The 20,169-nt window shown below is 38.4% G+C and overlaps 1 protein-coding gene across 2 annotated transcripts in view; it reads left to right on the forward strand.

Moving 5' to 3' along the window:
- The window catches only part of DEPDC1B (DEP domain containing 1B), a 101,065-nt gene extending 81,212 nt beyond the window's left edge, over positions 1 to 19,853 (forward strand). Inside the window, exons 8-11 of one of the 2 annotated variants that reach the window (XM_027101059.1) lie at positions 549 to 715; positions 3,166 to 3,342; positions 13,572 to 13,757; positions 18,844 to 19,853. In XM_027101059.1, coding sequence (XP_026956860.1) covers positions 549 to 715; positions 3,166 to 3,342; positions 13,572 to 13,757; positions 18,844 to 19,005 — 692 coding nt within the window. In that variant the 3' untranslated portion in view covers positions 19,006 to 19,853. The remainder of the gene's footprint in view (positions 1 to 548; positions 716 to 3,165; positions 3,343 to 13,571; positions 13,758 to 18,843) is intronic. The other variant, XM_027101060.1, reaches the window with a different exon arrangement.
- Positions 19,854 to 20,169: the final 316 nt, after the last annotated feature.

The following is a 20,169-nucleotide window of genomic DNA, read 5'->3' on the forward strand; positions in this document are numbered from 1 at the left end:
CACTTAGCTAGAAAAAATAGCTTAAGTGGGAGGAAGGTGTTATTTAGAAAGAAGCAGAGCCATTAGGCACCGGAGTGACTCTAACAGCATTAATCCTATTATTTAGTCTGTGAGAGTCATGCAGGATGGTGACCATGTGAGGAAATAGTACACAAGGGGAAACTTCAGGGCAGTGATGGCACATTCATGTTCTTGCTCATGCTGTCTTGGACCTCTTGCAGAGTGTTGAGAGTTAAGTTAGGCTTAACCTGACTGCTCTTGGCTCAGAGGGAAAGAATGCTATGAAAATTTAGTTTTATCTGTGAAGGGTGTGGGAGGGGGAAATGGCTGTATTTGTTTTATATATTTGCCAACGCTGGTTGGTGGTTCGTGTTTTCTATGCAGATTTGTGACAGTGGATCTATGTCAGTTAGCCCAGTATAATTGCACATGCAAACATGCTTTATATAATTTTAGTAATACATGTTTTGTAAAAATGTGAACATAATAGAGTCAGGTAGGCTATAGGTTTTTAAAGGATTAAAACCTTTTTTTTTTTCCTAAATCAGGTTTGTTACAGAAAGAGAAAATGGCCATTGAAGCATTTCAAGTTTGCTGCCTCCTCCTGCCTCCTGAAAATAGAAGAAAGTTACAGCTGTTGATGAGGATGATGGCAAGGATCTGCTTAAATAAGGAGATGCCACCACTGTGTGATGGCTTTGGCACCCGAACACTGGTAGATTGATTTCTAACATCTACGAGGACTGGAGTTTCGGGGTTAAAATTCACTTGAGTAAAGTTTACTAGCTTGGCAACCAGAGGAAGGTACAAGGCAGGCCCACTTAAAGAGCCATGGCTTGGAATCCACCCAGACTGGTATTGTGCTTTTGGTCTTAGTGATTTAAAGAACATAATGAAAAGTAAAGAGTGAGTAGGGGTAGAGTGTAGAGTGAGTGTAGAGATAGCTGCTGCATCCTGCCTGCTGTCAACACAAGAGAAGGAAGCGTGGACAGAAAGGATTACTGGCATGTCAAGAAACAGCATTCTCTCCTCCAGGACAAAAAGGGTCGCAAAACCTTTGTTACTATAACCAGTAGGAGAAGATGCAGCATATATCATGGATTAAAGAGGGAAGAAGTAAACTATAGAGTTAGACCAGACAACTTGGAAGGAAAGAATGTGTATCTTTCAGGGTATGATCTAAGGGTCCATGAGTGAGGATATTTCTTAATATATTCTGTTTTGCTTAAAAACAGGCTAATTTTGAATTCTACTTTGTCATGTCAGCATGTGTTTTAAAATAGGGTCTAGGTTTAGGATTATTTACTAGCAAAATTTATTAATTTTCCTCAAAAAATATCTTAGAGCAAAAGTGATGTTTCATTGGGATGTACATCCTTTCTATATGTTGGTGAACCATTGTGTATGCCTGAGGGTCCACTGTTCGACTTTTAGAGGTGTGATATAAGATCAGAGGACAAATCAGCACCCAGTAGAGTGATTCTTGACCTTTTTTGGGGGGTGGGTGGATGGGTAGGTGGGCTAATGGACCTTTTTGTAAAGCTGAAGAAAACTTTGCACCTATTCCCCAGAAGAATGCATGTGTAAGATTTTCTATACAATTTCAAGGCACTCACAGATCCCCTGGGGTCCCTAGTCTCCAGATAAAGTCTCTGTGTATGTCTCTCCCTCTGTACATATATGTGAGTGAAGATAAAGTATCATCTGCAGTATGTTGATGAAATGAAGTCTTATTAAACAGAATTACATGATGTTATGCTTATAGGTTTTTAAAATTATAGTTGATGTACAATATTATATAAGTTGCAGGCGTATAATATAGTGATTTACAATTTTTAAACGTTCCATTTATAGTTTTTATAAAATATTGGCTATATTTCTTGTGCTGTATAATATATCCTTGCAGCTTATTTTGTACATAATAATTTGTAATTTTTTTTTTAATTGGAGTATAGTTGATTTACAATGTTGTGTTAGTTTCTGCTGTACAGAAAAGTGAGTCAGTTGTGCCTGTACATATATCTACTCTTTTTTAGGTTCTATTTCCATATAGGTCATTACAGAGTGTTGAATAGATACAGTAGGTGCTATACAGTAGGTTCTTATTAGCTATCTATTTTATATATAGTAGTGTGTATATGTCAGTCCCAATCTCCCAATTTATCCTTCTGCCCCTTTCCCTTTTGGTAACTATAAGTTTGTTTTCTACATCTGTGACTCAATTTCTGTTTTGTAAATAGGTTCATTTGTACCATTTTTTAGATTCCACATATTGCGCCTCCCCTCTCCACTCTCCCCACTGGTAACCACTTGTTTGTTCACTATATCTGTGAATCTGTTTCTTCTTTGTTATATTCACTAGTTTCTTGTATTTTTTAGTTTCCATATATAAGTGATATCATATAGTATTTGTCTTTCTGTGCCTGACTTGTTTCATTTACATGCTTATAGATTTTGAAATAAGATTGTCAACAATAAAATTAGTAGGAAAAGGAAAAAATAGTCCATCCAAAGGATTGCATTAAGAATGGATTAGTTAAAATGAATTCTATGGAAACAGCTGCTATAATATTTTTTGTATTTCATCACCTAATGCACTTCTGATGGTTTTGTTCAAAGGTGATTGTCAAACGTACATACAAAATCCTGAAGAAAATGACAATTAACTAGGAAAAACTAATTGTTGAGGCACATAGATTGTGCTAGCAATCTTTTTTTAAAACAACGAAATAAGACAATAATGAAATTAGGATATTATTAGACTAAATGGCTATAAAGTACTTTTAACTTAAAAGTGCTACATGATCCAAGTTGTGATGGTGATAATAATTTTCAGAATTTGTTTAAATATATATATTTAAAACCATCTATAAAAGGGGGTGCCTTTAAAAACTGCTCAGACAAGCATCTCTGCTAAGTCTCTGTGAGATGTGACGCACATTCTGTACATGCTGGTTGATGAGAAGATCAGCCCATCTGAGATGACAAGATGTGGGCAGGTGCCAGGTGAGATGTGCACCCTGTGCTGTGGGCCATTTCTCACTGACTAGGCACATTTGGTTTTTGCAAATTAGATGGCACTCAGTTCAGAGTAGTGAAAAAACCTCATCTGTGTTTATTTAAAAATTCACCCTCCCTCCCCTCTATTTTTTTTTTTTTTTTTAGATGGTTCAGACGTTTTCCCATTGCATCTTGTGTTCCAAAGATGAAGTGGACTTGGATGACTTATTAGCTGCTAGGTTGGTGACGTTTCTGATGGACAATTACCAAGAGATTCTGAAAGTCCCTTTGGCCTTGCAGACCTCCATAGAGGAGCGTGTGGCCCATCTACGAAGAGTCCAGGTAAAGGAAGGGATGTTACCAGTACTATAAAATTGCCAGCAGAAAGTTATGTAAGTTTGCTAGGCTTCTTGGCATTTTTTGTTTTGAAGATTGAGTGAGTTAATTTGTACAAAGTGCTTACAACCGGGCGTGGCACATGGTAGGCAGTGCACATGTTTGTTATTATCTTTGAAAATTTGTGGAATGCCCACTAGGTTTTGTTGTGTTGATCAATGCTGCATACTTTTGGTTGCAAATTCCTAAAATGGGTTTGTTCAGAATCTACATATACTTCCTGAAGGAAGTGATTTATGTGCAATAAAGTCTTGATTCATAATAGCCCTGCCACCTAGGTACTATTTTTTGAATGAGAAAGCTGAGGCACAGAGAGCGTAAGTAATTTGTCCAAGGTCACAGAGCTAGGATTCAAACTGATAAAATCGTTTTCCAGAATCAGTGCTCTTAACTACTATGCCATACTGCCTCACTGTAAAGCATGGTATGGTAGAAGAACCCGGCTTCAGAGCCGTAAGGACCTGGGCCAAACTCCTGGCTCCCCACTTGCCTGGTTATGTGGCTTTGGGCAAGTCCCTTAAGCCCTCTGGATTTTAGTTTCTGCAAGTGTTGAAATGGTCAATACCTACTCGATGAAGTTGTTGTAAAGAGTAGACACTACATTGTAAAACGTGTGGCACAAATTGTCATATGGCAGATACTTTTTGAAAGGTATTTATTGTTTTTGTCGTTGCAGTCATTATATTAAAATGATGCAAAAGAAATGTAATGTATTACTATCACGTGGGCCCCCCAGAGGGGTTTGTATGTCAGCCTGCAGGAGCAGAAACGTTGGGTAAAGGCAGGCAGGTCTGCTTGTCTCCTTCTGAATGACTGGCCCTCTTTCCCCTTAAGCATGTTTTGAGGCTCCACAATTAAGGACCAGTGAGCTGCTACCTCCCAAAGTATCATTAAAGTAAATAACCATCTGTTTTCAGTGTGCAGTTTAAAAATTAAAATAAAAAATTTTCCTATTGAAGGAATTTGGAAAATAGAGAAAACACACTAAAAAATATCAGAATAACTCTAAATGTTCAGTGTTAAGAGTCTTTTCTATTTCCCCCTCTCCCTCCCTTCCTTCCTTCTTTCCCTCCTTTGTTCCTCTTTTATAACTTACTTTCTCTTAACAATACAACAAGAAGAAGTTTCCACATCATTAAATATTCTTGATTGACCCAGAATGGCGGGGAGCACAGACTAAATGGTGTTTGAATTTCTGATGTGCCCTTTATTAGCCATGTGACCTTGGCATGTTGTATAACGACTCTCTGCTTTAGCATCTGCCCCAACATCTCTTTTTTTCATCAGTAAAATGCGATAACAATAGTTAATAGCTACCTCCTAAGGCTATTTTGGGAATTGAAAGGCTTAAGACATGTAAAGTGCTTAGAATAATGTTTATCACATAGTAAGTACCTCATTTGGTACTGCTGCTGTTATTATTATCAACATTATTGTTATATATTCCACAATATCATTGTGATTGGTAACATAATATTCCATGATATGAATATACCATAATTTATTTAAATGATTTTCTTTGGTTGATATTTATATTGTTTCCATTTTTTTTCCATTTTACAATCATTATAACAGTAAATATTTTTATAGTTAGATTTTTTTTTGGTCGATCTGTGATTACTTTCTAAGAATAAATTCCTAGGAGTGGCATTTCACGGTCAAAGACCATGAATGTGTGTTAAACATTGATTGCATATTGTCAAATTTCCATTTAGAGTGATTGTTCCAAGTTGCATTCCCATTGTTGGTATAAGAAAGTGTTCATTTCTTTACACCCTTGCCTACTTTGGGTAACATACATACCTTTGCCATTTAAATGGGTGAAAAAAACAAATTACTGTTGTTTTAATCTCCCACCTCCCCTTGATATTTTATGAGCCAAACTTAAAAAAAAAACCATAAAAATGAAAAGAAATACTTTCACTGAATTTCTGTAAGGAAAAGTGATAGCAGTGACTCCGTTGCTTTGCATCCTTGCTGGGCTTGTGTATTCACATGGCACAGGCTTGTATTGCAGGAACGTAACCCTGTGAGCCTTTCACTGTCAGCTGAAGATCAGATGGCTGAGTGATGATTAACTTAACCGCAGAGTAGCATGACCTGTGAAGGGGGGCTGTGATGGCCCTGAATAAAATCAGTAACTACACAATTGTCCAGTTACATTTTCTCTCTTAGAAGTACACGCTCATTAGAATTGCCAAACAATTGTTTGTTTTAGTGCTCAAAGCCTATAGATCTCTCTTCTCTTGCACCGGGTACTCAGCCACTCCGTCATAACACATTTAGGGTGGTACCTTTCTGAAAATGAAGTGTTACTTGGACTGTTCTGGTGATTTGTTTTGGATCACTTTCAGGGCTGACCCTGGGATAGATAAACAGTGAGGTCAGCGTTGTTTTAGACACCAACCTTCTGTTGACCTTGTCTGTAACCCTCTTCTTCCTCTTATACCCTTTACTCATAGATATCTTGTGTTTTTCTCATGTCCTAGGCTTTGGCGGTCACATTTTACCTGGGCCTCACCTTTTTATTCTGGCCCTTTTCTACTTTTTCCAGAATTCTTGGTTCAAATACAAATTAAGTGTTGTGTGTGTACTCCTTTCCTTATGGTTCTGGTCTGTTTCTCTTGGGTTGTCCCTAAATGACCTGGTAAACTGATGCTGAGGCATGGAATGTTCTTCATGGAATAACCCTTCCTGGCAACACAATTATTTATTTATTAAAAAAAAATTTTTTTGAATTTTATTTATTTTTTTATACAGCAGGTTCTTATTAGTCATCCATTTTATACACATCAGTATATACATGTCAATCCCAATCGCCCAGTTCATCACACCCCACCCCCACCCCCCACCGCTTTACCCCCTTGGTGTCCATACATTTGTTCTCTGCATCTGTGTCTCAACTTCTGCCCTGCAAACAGGTTCATCTGTACCATTTTTCTAGGTGCCACATACATGCGTTAATATATGATATTTGTTTTTCTCTTTTTGACGTACTTCACTCTGTATGACAGTCTCTAGATCCATCCACGTCTCAACAAATGACCCCATTTCGTTCCTTTTTATGGCTGAGTAATATTCCATTGTGTACATGTACCACAACTTCTTTATCCATTCGTCTGTCGATGGGCATTTAGGTTGCTTCCATGACCTGGCTATTGTAAATAGTGCTGCAGTGTACATTGGGGTGCATGTGTCTCTTTGAATTATGGTTTTCTCAGAGTATATGCCCAGTCGTGGGATTGCTGGATCATATGGTAATTCTATTTTTAGTTTTTTAAGGAACCCCCATACTGTTCTCCATAGTGGCTGTCAATTTACATTCCCACCAACAGTGCAAGAGGGTTCCCTTTTCTCCACACCCTCTCCAGCATTTGTTGTTTGTAGATTTTCTGATGATGCCCATTCTAACTGGTGTGAGGTGATACCTCATTGTAGTTTTGATTTGCATTTCTCTAATAATTAGTGATGTTGAGCAGCTTTTCATGTGCTTCTTGGCCATCTGTATGTTTTCTTTGGAGAAATGTCTATTTAGGTCTTCTGCCCATTTTTGGATTTTTTTAAATATTGAGCTGCATGAACTGTTTATATATTTTGGAGATTAATCCTCTGTCCGTTGATTTGTTTGCAAATAGTTTCTCCCATTCTGAGGGTTGTCATTGTGTCTTGTTTATGGTTTCCTTTGCTGTGCAAAAGCTTTGAAGTTTCATTAGGTCCCATTTGTTTATTTCTGTTTTTATTTCCATTACTCTAGGAGGTGGATGAAAAAAGATCTTGCTGTGATTTATGTCAAAGAGTGTTCTTCCTGTGTTTTCCTCTAAGAGTTTTATAGTGTCCGGTCTTAAATTTAGGACTCGAATCCATTTTGACTTTATTTTTGTGTATGGTGTTAAGGAGTGTTCTAATTTCATTCTTTTATATGTAGCTGTCCAGTTTTCCCAGCACCACTTATTGAAGAGACTGTCTTTTGTCCATTGTATATCCTTGCCTCCTTTGTCATAGATTAGGTGACCATAGGTGCGTGGGTTTATCTCTGGGCTTTCTATCTTGTTCCATTGATCTATGTTTATGTTTTTGTGCCAGTACCATATCGTCTTGATTACTGTAGCTTTGTAGTATAGTCTGAAGTCAGGGAGTCTGATTCCTCCAGCTCCATTTTTTTTCCCTCAAGACTGCTTTGGCTATTCGGGGTCTTTTGTGTCTCCTTACAAATTTTAAGTTTTTTTTTTGTTCTAGTTCTGTAAAAAATGCCATTGGTAATTTGATAGGGATTGCATTGAATCTGTAGATTGCTTTGGGTAGTAGAGTCATTTTCACAATTTTGATTCTTCCAATCCAAGAACATGTTATATCTCTCCATCTGTTTGTATCATCTTTAATTTCTTTCATCAGTGTTTTATAGTTTTCTGCATACAGGTCTTTTGTCTCCCTAAGTGGTTTTATTCCTAGGTATATTATTCATTTTCTTGCAGTGGGAAATGGGAGTGTTTCCTTAATTTCTCTTTCAAATTTTCATCATTAGTCTATAGGAATGCAAGAGATTTCTGTGCATTAATTTTGTATCCTGCAACTTTACCCAATTCATTGATTAGCTCTAGTAGTTTTCTGGTGGAATCTTTAGGATTCTCTATGTAGAGTATCATGTCATCTGCAAACAGTGATGGTTTTTCTTCTTTTTTTCCAATTTGTATTCCTTTTATTTCTTTTTCTTCTCTGATTGCTGTTGCTAGGACTTCCAAAAGTATGTTGAATAATAGTGGTGCAGAGTGGACATCCTTGCCTTGTTCCTGATCTTAGAGGAAATGCTTTCAGTTTTTCACCATTGAGAATGATGTTGGCTGTGGGTTTGTCGTATATTGCCTTTATTTTGTTGAGGTAGGTTCCCTCTATGCCCACTTTATGGAGAGTTTTTATCATAAATCGGTGTTGAATTTTGTCAAAAGCTTTTTCTACATCTATTGAGATGATCATATGGTTTTTTCTTCAATTTGTTAATATGGTGTATCACACTGATTGATTTGCATATATTGAAGAACACTTGCATCCCTGGGATAAATCCCACTTGATCATGGTGTATAATCCTTTTAATGTGTTGTTGGATTCTGTTTACTAGTATTTTGTTGAGGATTTTTGCATCTATAATCATGAGTGATATTGGTCTGTAATTTTCTTTTTTTGTAGTATCTTTGTCTGGTTTTGGTATCAGGGTGATGGTGGCCTTGAGAATGAGTTTGGGAGTGTTCCTTCCTCTGCAATTTTTTGGAAGAGTTTGAGATGGATGGGTGTTGTCTCTTCTCTAAATGTTTGATAGAATTCACCTGTGAAGCCATGTGGTCTTGGAGTTTTGTTTGTTGGAAGATTTTTAATTACAGTTTCAATTTCATTACTTGTGATTGGTCTGTTTATATTTTCTCTTTCTTCCTGTTTCAGTCTTGGAAGGTTATACGTTTCTAAGAATTTGTCCATTTCTTCCAGGTTGTCCATTTTATTGGCATAGAGTTGCTTGTCGTAGTCTCTTAGGATGCTTTGTATTTCTGTGGTGTCTGTTGTAACTTCTCCTTTTTCATTTCTAATTTTATTGATTTGAGTCCTCTCCCTGTTTTTCTTGATGAGTCTGGCTAATGGTTTATCAATTTTGTTTATCTCCTCAAAGAACCAACTTTTAGTTTTATTGATCTTCACTATTGTTTTCTTTATTTCTATTTCATTTATTTCTTCTCTGATCTTTATGATTTCTTTCCTTCTGCTAACTTTGGGTTTTGTTTGTTCTTCTTTATCTAGTCCTTTAGGTGTAAGGTTCGATTGTTTATTTGAGATTTTTCTTGTTTCTTGAGGTAGGCTTGTATAGCTATAAACTTCCCTCTTAGAACTGCTTTTGCTGCATCCCATAGGTTTTGAATTGTCGTGTTTTCATTGTCATTTGTCTGTAGGTATTTTTTGATTTCCTCTTTGATTTCTTCAGTGATCTTTTGGTTATTTAGTAACGTATTGTTTAGCCTCCATGTGTTTGTGTTTTATACGTTTTTTCCCCTGTAATTCATTTCTAATCTCGTAGTGTTGTGTTCAGAAAAGATGATTGATATGATTTCAGTTTTCTTAAATTTACTGAGGCTTGGTTTGTGACCCAAGATGTGATCTATCCTGGAGAATGTTCCTTGCGCATTTGAGGAGAAAGTGTAATCTGCTGTTTTTGGATGGAATGTCCTATAAATATCAATTAAATCTATCTGGTCTGTTGTATCATTTAAAGCTTCTGTTTCCTTATTTATTTTCATTTTGGATGATCTGTCCATTGGTGTAAGTGAGGTGTTAAAGTTCCCCACTATTATTGTGTTACTGTCAATTTCTTCTGTTAGAGCTGTTAGCAGTTGCTTTATGTATTGAGGTGCTCCTATGTTGGGTGCATATATATTTATAATTGTTATGTCTTCTTCTTGGATTGATCCCTTGATCATTATGTAGTGTCCGTCCTTGTCTCTTGTAACATTCTTTATTTTAAAGTCTACTTTATCTGATACGAGTATTGCTACTCCAGCTTTCTTGTGATTTCCATTTGCATGGAATATCTTTTTCCATCCCTTCACTTTCAGTCTGTATGTGTCCCTAGGACTGAAGTGGGTCTCTTGTAGGCAGCATATGTATGGGTCTTGTTTTTGTATCCATTCAGCAAGCCTATGTCTCTTGGTTGGAGCACTAAATCCATTCACGTTTAAGGTAATTATCGATACATATGTTCCTCTTACTATTTTCTTAATTGTTTTGGGTTTGTTCTTGTAGGTTCTTTTCTTCTCTTGTGTTTCCGACTTAGAGAAGTTCCTTTTGGATTTGTTGTAGAGCTGGTTTGTTGGTGCTGAATTCTCTTAGCTTTTGCTTGTCTGTAAAGCTTTTGATTTCTCCATCGAATCTGAATGAGATCCTTGCAGGGTAGAGTAATCTTGGTTGTAGGTTCTTCCCTTTCATCACTTTAAGCATATCATCCCACTCCCTTCTGGCTTGTAGAGTTTCTGCTGAGAAATCAGCTGTGAATCTTATGGGAGTTCCCTTGTATGTTATTTGTCACTTTTCCCTTGCTGCTTTCAATAATTTTTCTTTGTCTTTAGGTTTTGCCAGTTTGATTACTATGTGTCTCACTTGTTTATCCTTGGGTTTATCCTGTATGGGACTCTCTGCACTTCCTGGACTTGGGTGGCTCTTTCCTTTCCCATGTTAGGGAAGCTTTCAACTATAATCTCTTCAAATATTTTCTCTGGTCCTTTCTCTCTCTCTTCTCCTTCTGGGACCCCTATAATGTGAATGTTGTTGCGTTTGATGTTGTCCCAGAGGTCTCTTAGGCTCTCTTCATTTATTTTCATTCTCTTTTTTTAATTCTGTTCTGTGGCAGTGAATTCCACCATTCTGTCTTCCAGGTCACTTATCCGTTCTTCTGCCTCAGTTATTCTGCTATTGATTCCTTCTAGTGTGGTTTTCATTTCAGTTACTGTATTGTTCATCTCTGTTTGTTCTTTAATTCTTCTAGGTCTTTTTTAAACATTTCTTGCATCTTCTTGTTCTTTGCCTCCATTGTTTTTCCGAGGTCTTGGATCCATCTTCCCTATCATTATTCTGAATTCTTTTTCTGGAAGGTTGCCTATCTCCACTTTATTTAGTTGTTTTTCTGGGGTTTTATCTTGTCCCTTCACCTGGTACATAGTCCTCTGACTTTTCATCTTGTCCATCTTTCTGTGAACGTGGTTTTTGTCCCACAGGCTGCAGGATTGTAGTTCTTCTTGCTTCTGTCTGCCCTCTGGTGGATGAGCCTATCTAAGAGGCTTGTGCAAGTTTCCTGATAGGCGGGACTGGTGGTGGGTAGACCTGGGTGTTGCTCTGGTGGGCAGAGCTCAGTAAAACTTTAATCTGCTTGACTGCTGATGGGTGGTGCTGGGTTACCTCCCTGTTGGTTGTTTGGCCTGAGGCAACCCAACACTGGAGCCTTCCCCGGCTCTTTGGTGGGGCTAATGACAGACTCTGGGAGGGCTCACGCCAAGGAGCATGTCCCAGAACTTCTGCTGCCAGTGTCCTTGTCCCCACGGTGAGCCACAGCCACCCCCGCCTCTGCAGGAGACCCTCCAACACTAGCAGGTAGGTCTGGTTCAGTCTCCCCTGGGGCTACTGCTCCTTCCCCTGGGTTGCGATGCACACACTACTTTGTGTGTGTCCTCCGAGAGTGGAGTCTCTATTTCTCCCAGTCCTGTCGAAGGCCTGCAATCAAATCCCACTAGGCTTCAAAGTCTGATTCTCTAGCAATTCCTCCTCCCGTTTCCGGACCCCCAGGTTGGGAAGCCTGACGTGGGGCTCAGAACCTTCACTCCAGTGGGTGGACTTCTGTAGTGTAAGTGTTCTCCAGTCTGTGAGTCACCCACCCAGCAGTTATGGGCTTTGATTTTACTGTGATTGCGCCCCTCCTACCGTCTCATTGTGGCTTCTCCTTTGTCTTTGGATGTGGGGTATCTTTTTTGGTGAGTTCCAGTGTCTTCCTGTCGTTGATTGTCCAGCAGCTAGTTGTGATCCTGGTGTCCTCAGAAGAGGGAGTGAGAGCACGTCCTTCTACTCCGCCATCTTGGTTCCGCTTCTGTATTCTTTTAACACATTTATTTTTAACTGTGGCTTCTGGGAAAAAAAAGTCTTAAGCCAAAGACATGAATATAATGGTAGTAATTTTATCCAGTGCAGAAGAACAGTAGGTGCTATATTTTTGAGGAGATGAACCTCTTGGACTCTGAAAAATTTTTTTTAACTTTTTAATTTATATTGGAATATAGCAATTAACAATGTTGTGACAGTTTTCAGGTACACAGCAAAGCGACTCAGCCATACATATGCATGTATCCATTCTCCCCCAAACTTCCCTCCCATCCAGGCTGCACATAACATTGAGCAGAGTTCCCTGTGCTATACAGTGGGGTCCTTGTTGGTTATCCATTTTAACTATGGCTGTGTGTATACATGAATCCCAAACTCCCTAACTATCCCTTCCCCCCACACTTGCCCCTTGGTAACCATAAGTTCATTCTTTAAGTCTGTGAGTCTGTTTCTGTTTTGTAAATAAGTTCATTTGTATCATTTCTTTTTAGATTGCACATATAAGCCATATCATATGATATTTCTTTCTCTGTCTGACTTACTTCACTCCGTATGACAATCTCTAGGTCCAACCATGTTGCTGCAGATGGCATTATTTCATTCTTTTTAATGGCTGATTAATACTTCATTGTATATATGTACCATATCTTCTTTATCCATTCCTCTGTCGATGGACATTTAGGTTGTTTCCATGTCTTGCCTATTGTAAACAGTACTGCAATGAACATTGGTGTGCATGTATCCTGTCAGACCATGTTTTTCTCCGGATATATGCCCAGGAGTGGGATTGCGTGGTCATGTGGTAGCTCTATTTTTAGTTTTTTGAGGAACCTTCATGCTGTGAAGGTGGCTGTACTAATTTACATTCCCACCAAGAGTGTAGGAGGGTTCCCTTCTTTCCACACCCTCTCCAGCATTTATTGTTTGTGGATTTTTTTGATGATGGCCATTCTGACTGGTGTGAGGTGATATCTCATTGTAGTTTTGATTTGGATGAAATTAAGTATTTTTAATGGATGCTTTTATTTATAGATCTTGGTACCTTTTTCCCTCTTATTTCAACCTTCTGCCTTTTGCCCTGTAGTGTCTGCACATTTGTTTTCACTAGTTTCATGCTATGAACATGTTTGGAGATGGGTGCAGTACTTCCCTCTACACAGCAGCTGAGCTAAACTTGTACTTTTGTCAGTGCCCAAGGGAGGGAGGAACAGACTCTCCAGATGTGGGAAGAACCTACATAGTTCATCATGTGTGTTTGGAATCATTCTAGGCAATATGTTCAGTTTGTGTGTAAATTTCAGATCTTATTAGAAGAGAGCACAAGGTTTTTTGTTTATGAAAATGGCTTTGGGGTTTAAAAAGGCAAAAACTTATATGCTACACTGTGGCTTTACGTGATTTTTTTTTTGAAGTTATGGAAACACCTTTTACTTTTCATTATAGTTCTTCCCAGTCAAATTGAATGTCATATCATTCCTACTAGGAGATCTACGGTCTGAATTAATTCTTGAAATTTATTTGAAAATGCGCTTTCACTAATAATCCCTTTGCCCCAGATAAAATACCCAGGAGCTGATATGGATATCACTTTGTCTGCTCCATCATTTTGCCGTCAAATTAGCCCAGAGGAATTTGAATACCAAAGAGTATATGGCTCTCAGGAACCTCTGGCAGCATTGTTGGAGGAAGTCATCACAGATGCCAAACTCTCCAGTAAAGAAAAGAAGAAAAAATTGAAGCAGGTAAAAAGGATATTCTTCATAAGTCATTTCTTCTCCCTACCGTTCTTATGTTGTTTTGTTTCCTTTTTATTCTCTATTTTAATAGGTTTCATACGAATCTCATCTTCTGAGACAGAGCAGTTTTGAAAGTAAATTATTTATTTCATATATTAATTTACACAAATATGGTCAGTTTTCCAGGTCTTTATTCTCCAATGTAAATCTTTCACCATTATTGAGCTCTTCATTTATGAAGCTATTCTCTAATATTTGTCCTTGGTTTTGATATGTGGTATGATGTGAGTTAGTGGAGCAATTACTTTAAATTCAGAGAGGCTGTCAAATGAGAACAGTTTCTTTGGATTTTTTTGAAAGGCAAATCAGACTGAATTCACAAGTGTAAAATGTCCAGAATTTAAGAGTCTTTGGTTTTACATAGCCCCTATCAAATTGGTTTCTTGCTGCGGGCATCACTAAAAGTTTTTAGTTCTTGTTAAACAACACAGCTTAGGGTTTCAGAGAAGAGTTTTCAACTCAGCATAGGTTTAACTTGATCTTTTTTAAAACTTGAAGTGTAATTGATTTACAATGTTGTGTTAGTTTCAGGTATACATACCTTGATCTTTTTTTTTTGTTTGCTTTTGTTTTTGTTTTTGTCTCATAAGTCTCTTTTATTCAACACACTCCCCAACTTTCTTTCTTTTTTTAAAATTGTTTTTAACATCTTTTTTTTTTGTAACATCTTTATTGGAGTGTAATTGCTTTACAATGGTGTGTTGGTTTCTGCTGTATAACAAAGTGAATCAGGTATACATATACATATATCCCCATATCCCCTCCCTCTTGCGTCTCCCTCCCACCCTCCCAATCCCACCCCTCTAGGTGGTCACAAAGCAACGAGCTGATCTCCCTGTGCTATGCGGCTGCTTCCCACTAGCTATCCATTTTACATTTGGTAGTATATATAAGTCCATGCTACTCTCTCACTTCGTCCCAGCTTACCCTTCCCCCTCCTCGTGTCCTCAAGTCCATGCTCTACATCTGCGCCTTTATTCCTGTCGCCTCTAGGTTCTTCAGAACCTTTTTTTTTTTTTTTTTTTTTTAGATTCCATGTGTATGTATTGGCGTACGGTATTTGTTTTTCTCTTTCTGAGTTACCACTCTGTATGACAGAGTCTGGGTCCACCCACTTCACTACAGATAACTCAATTTCCTTTCTTTTTATGGCTGAGTGATATTCCATTGTATATATGTGCCACATCTTCTTTATCCATTCATCTGTCGATGGACACTTAGGTTACGTCCATGTCCTGGAAGTTGTAAATAGAGATGCAGTGAACATTGTGGTACATGACTCTTTTTGAACTATGGTTTTCTCAGGGTATATGCCCAGTAGTGGGATTGCTGGGTCATATGGTAGTTTTATTTTCAGTTTTTTAAGGAACCTCCATACTGCTCTCCATAGTGGCTGTGTCAATTTACATTCCTACCAACAATGCAAGAAAGAGGGTTGCATTTTCTCCACACCCTCTCCAGCATTTATTGTTTGTAGATTTTTTGATGATAGCCATTCTGACTGGTGTGAGGTGATACTCATTGTAATTTGATTTGCGGTTCTCTAATGATCAGTGACGTTGAGCATCCTTTCATGTGTTTGTTGGCAATCTGTATATCTTAGAAGAAAGTGTATTCTGTTGTTTTTGAATGGAATGTCCTATAAATATCAATTGAGTCCATCTTGTTTAATGTATCATTTAAAGCTTGTGTTTCCTTATTTATTTTCATTTTGGATGATCTGTCCATTGGTGAAAGTGGGGTGTTAAAGTCCCCTACTATGAATGTGTTACTGTCGATTTCCCCTTATATGGCTGTTAGCATTTGCCTTATATATTGAGGTGCTCCTATGTTGGGTGCATAAATATTTATAATTGTTATATCTTCTTCTTGGATCGATCCCTTGATCATTATGTAGTGTCCTTCTTTGTCTCTTCTAATAGTCTTTATTTTAAAATCTGTTTTGTCTGATATGAGAATTACTACTCCAGCTTTCTTCTGATTTCCAATTGCATGGAATATCTTTTTCCATCCCCTCACTTTCAGTCTGTATGTGTCCCTAGGTCTGAAGTGGATCTCTTGTAGACAGCCTATATATGGGTCTTGTTTTTGTATCCATTCAGCCAATCTATGTCTTTTGGTGGGAGCATTTAATCCATTTACATTTAAGGTAATTATCAGTATGTATGTTCCTATTACCATTTTCTTAATTGTTTTGGGTTTGTTATCGTAGGTCTTTTCCTTTTCTTGTGTTTCCTGCCTAGAGAAGTTCCTTTAGCATTTGTTGTAAAGCTGGCTTGGTGGTGCTGAATTCTCTTAGCTTTGGCCAGTCTGTAAAGGTTTTAATTTCTCCATCGAATCTGAATGAGATCCTTGCTGAGTAGAGTAATCTTGGTTGTAGGTTTTTCCCTTTCATCACTTTAAATATGTCCTGCCACTCCCTTCTGGCTTGCAGAGTTTCTGCTGAAAGATCAGCTGTTAACCTTATTGGGATTCCCTTGTATGTTAATTGTTGCTTTTCCCTTGCTGCTTTTGATATTTTTTTTTTGTATTTAATTTTTGATAGTTTGATTAATATGTGTCTTGGCATGTTTCTCCTTGGATTTATCCTGTATGGTACTCTCTGCGATTCCTGGACTTTATTATTTCCTTTCCCGTATTAGGATAGTTTTCAACTATTATCTCTTCAAATATTTTCTCAGTCCTTTTTTTTTTTTCTCTTCTTCTTCTGGGACCCCTATAATTCAAATGTTGTTGTGTTTAATGTTGTCCCAGGGGTCTCTGAGACTGTCCTCAATTCTTTTCATTCTTTTTTCCTTTTTTCTTTTAAATAGATTGGATTTAGCATAGGTAGTAGTGCTGAGCAGGGACAACAGGAGGAAAGTTTCCTAATCGGGCTGGTTGGTGGCGTCGTCTTTTTTATTTATTTATTTATTATTTATGGCTGTGTTGGGCCTTCGTTTCTGTGTGAGGGCTTTCTCCAGTTGCGGCAAGCGGGGGCCACTCTTCATCGTGGTGCGTGGGCCTCTCACTATCGCAGCCTCCGTTGTTGCGGAGCACAGACTCCAGATGCGCAGGCTCAGTAATTGTGGCTCACGGGCCCAGATGCTCTGTGGCATGTGGGATCTTCCCAGACCAGGGCTCGAACCCACGTCCCTGCATTGGCAAGCGGATTCTCAACCACTGCGCCACCAGGGAAGCCCCTCATTCTTTTGTCTTTATTCTGCTCTGCAGTAGTTATTTCCACTATTTTATCTTCCAGGTCACTTATCTGTTCTTCTGCCTCAGTTATTCTGCTATTGATTCCTTCTAGAGAATTTTAAATTTTATTTATTGTGTTGTTCATCATTGTTTGTTTGCTCTTTAGTTCTTCTAGGTCCTTGTTAAACGTTTCTTGTATTTTCTCCATTATATTTCCTAGATTCTGGATCATCTTTACTCTCATTACTCTGAATTCTTTTTCAGGTAGACTGCCTATTTCCTCTTCATTTGTTTAGTCTGGTGGGTTTTTACCTTGCTCCTTCATCTGGAGCATCTGTGTATTTCTCTGTCTTCTCATTTTGTTAACTTACTATGTTTGGGGTCTCCTTTTTGCAGGCTGCACGTTCTTAGTTCCCATTGTTTTTGGTGTCTGCTCTCATTGGGTAAGGTTGGTTCAGTGGGTTGTATAGGCTTCCTGGTGGAGGGGACTGGTGCCTGTATTCTGGTGGATGAGGCTGAATCTTGTTTTTCTGGTGGACAGGACTGTGTCCGGTTGTTGTTTTGCGGTGTCTGTGACCTTATTATGATTTTAGGCAGCATCTCTGCTAATGAGTGGGGTTGTGTTCCTGTCTTGCTAGTTGTTTGGAATAGGGTGTCCAGCACTGTAGCTTGCTGGTCATTGAGTGGAGTTGAGTCTTAACATTGAGATGGAGATCTCTGGGAGAGCTTTGGCCATTTGATATTATGTGGGGCTGGGAGGTCTCTGGTGGACCAATGTCCTGAACTTGGCTCTTCTACCTCAGAGGCTCAGGCCTGATACCCGACCAGAGCACCAAGACCCTGTCACCCACATGGCTCTGAACTCTGGAGATCCATGCTCCAGAGGCCTTCCTTTAGAGGTGCTGCCTCTGCCCTTCCACACAGGTCCTACCTTGATCATTTTTAAAGTATTGATTCAAGAGCAAGTGAATGGTGTTTATTTTTAAAGACTGAATCCTGCATAGCTTGATTTCTGATCACACCACCTAAGATTATACACAAAGCACAAAGGTTCTAGATTCCCATCCTGTTCTTCTCAGAGTAATTTTGGAGAAGAGTTCAGTGGTGACGATCAAAGGAAAAACATATTGCTTCTCTGTAAGCTTTTTGTAAAGTAATGTATACCAGCATGTTTTCTCTTCCATTTGGGTAGAAGCAGGTGGAGCTAAGCTGGAGAAGCAGGGAGATGGGGAAATGTTGTTGGGCCCAGATTTTCTTTGACTGTGTAGAACATAAGTCAGAATTACTTGTGAATATTTTAGAAGGGAGGTGTGTTTATAGTTGGCAGGGGAGAAATTTAAAGAAGTATGACTAAAGTGAGTTTTTTGGAAGATTAGATCAAATTAAAGATGAATCCGATCTATTGAAAGTGCAATCCAATGATTTAACAAAAAGAAATGGATTTGTGTTGAAGTGAACTTGTGATCTGTTTTCTTCTTATTTTCTTTTCTGATGGAAAGCAGTAAACATTAAAACAAAACAAAAATAGGGAAGTATTGCATCAGAAACTTATTTTAAAATTACAGTGCCCAGGGCTTCCCTGGTGGCGCAGTGGTTGAAAGTCCGCCTGCTGATGCAGGGGACACGGGTTCGTGCCCCGGTCGGGGAATATCCCATGTGCTGCGGAGTGGCTGGGCCTGTGAGCCATGGCCGATGAGCCTGCGTGTCCGGAGTCTGTGCTCCACAACGGGAGAGGCCCGCGTACCGCCAAAAAAAAAAACCAACAAAAACAAACAATAATTACAGTGCCCAATTTTATTGACTTTCATTTGTTTTTTTGACACTTCTTGGATCCTTTTTTTTTTATTTTTAGTTTCAAAAGTCCTATCCTGAAGTCTACCAAGAACGATTTCCTACACCAGAAAGTGAAGCACTTCTGTTTCCTGAAAAACCTAAAGCAAAACCACAGCTGCTGATGTGGACACTAAAAAACCCCTTCCAACCATTTCAAAGAACTAGAAGTTTTCGGATGTAATACTTGGATAGCTGTTAAAGACCTCTGTTGTTGCTGTTGCTTTTGAGTAAATAGATGGTTAGAGGACTATGGTGGTGGAAGAAAGAAGCACATAAACCACAGACTACTGAATTATAAAGATTTCCTGACTTCAAAAAATGTTGAGCCATTATCAGTATTTTTATAAAACTCAATGCTGTTTTTAAAGTGTACAAACCAATTAAAAATAATGAGACAAATATATAGTGGTAAAGTTAACGTTTTTAATTTGTTACAAAATGTAAGGGTATTTTCATTTTTTTATTTGTTGTTTCCTATGGTGTTTATAAAATATTTGTGTGTACATCCTAGTTACTGATGTCTTTGTGATAACCAAGACTGAAAAATAGTGTATATGTTTGAATAAGAACGACACTGAGTACTGTTACTGTGATGCTATTGACCTAATAGCCAATTGTGATTTCTGCTGTATAAATTGTTTTTCACTGTTGCACAAAGATTCTTAATGTTCTTTATTACAATGGCTGTGTCTTTTATTGCAGATCTGTTGGGTGCTATGACAGATTTTATGAAAGCTAGTTCTTTTATGATGTATGTATTAGTTGGTGTTTACTTGTAAATGAAGTAAATTTTCATCTGCCTGCAGTGGTATAATTTCAGTCTTGGCTAAAGATGGAAAATTGAACTGGATAAATTCTTTTGGTCTCATTAGCCCTGTGATTCTAAGTCAAATCTTTGTTGTTTCATGAAAAACACAAATGGGTTAAGTAAAATGAGACTACTTCCTTTATAAGTATCAATATATTTTCCCCAGCTTCCTCATCCTTTTGAAAGTAAATGGAATGTAAATAAATACTGTTCTTTTTAATACTGTACATGGTGTTTCTTTTTTGGCATTTATTTAGGTCAGGGAGTTCCCTGGTGGTCCATTGGTAAAGAATCCGCCTTACAATGCAGGGGACGTGGGTTCAATCCCTGGTCAGGGAACTAAGATCCCACATGCCGCGGGGAAACGAAGCCCGCGTGCCACAACTACAGAGACCACGCGCTCTGGAGCCTGTGAGCCACAACTAGAGAGAAGCCCGTGTACCACAATGAAGAGACCACACACTGCAATGAAAGATCCCACATGCCTCAACGAAGATCCTGCGTGTGGCAACTCAGACCCAACGCGGCCAAAAATAA

This window comes from Aethalodelphis obliquidens, unplaced genomic scaffold (genome assembly GCF_003676395.1).
Source record: "Aethalodelphis obliquidens isolate GAN/ISIS:26980383/991018 unplaced genomic scaffold, ASM367639v1 scaffold4, whole genome shotgun sequence".
Taxonomy (NCBI): domain Eukaryota; kingdom Metazoa; phylum Chordata; class Mammalia; order Artiodactyla; family Delphinidae; genus Aethalodelphis; species Aethalodelphis obliquidens.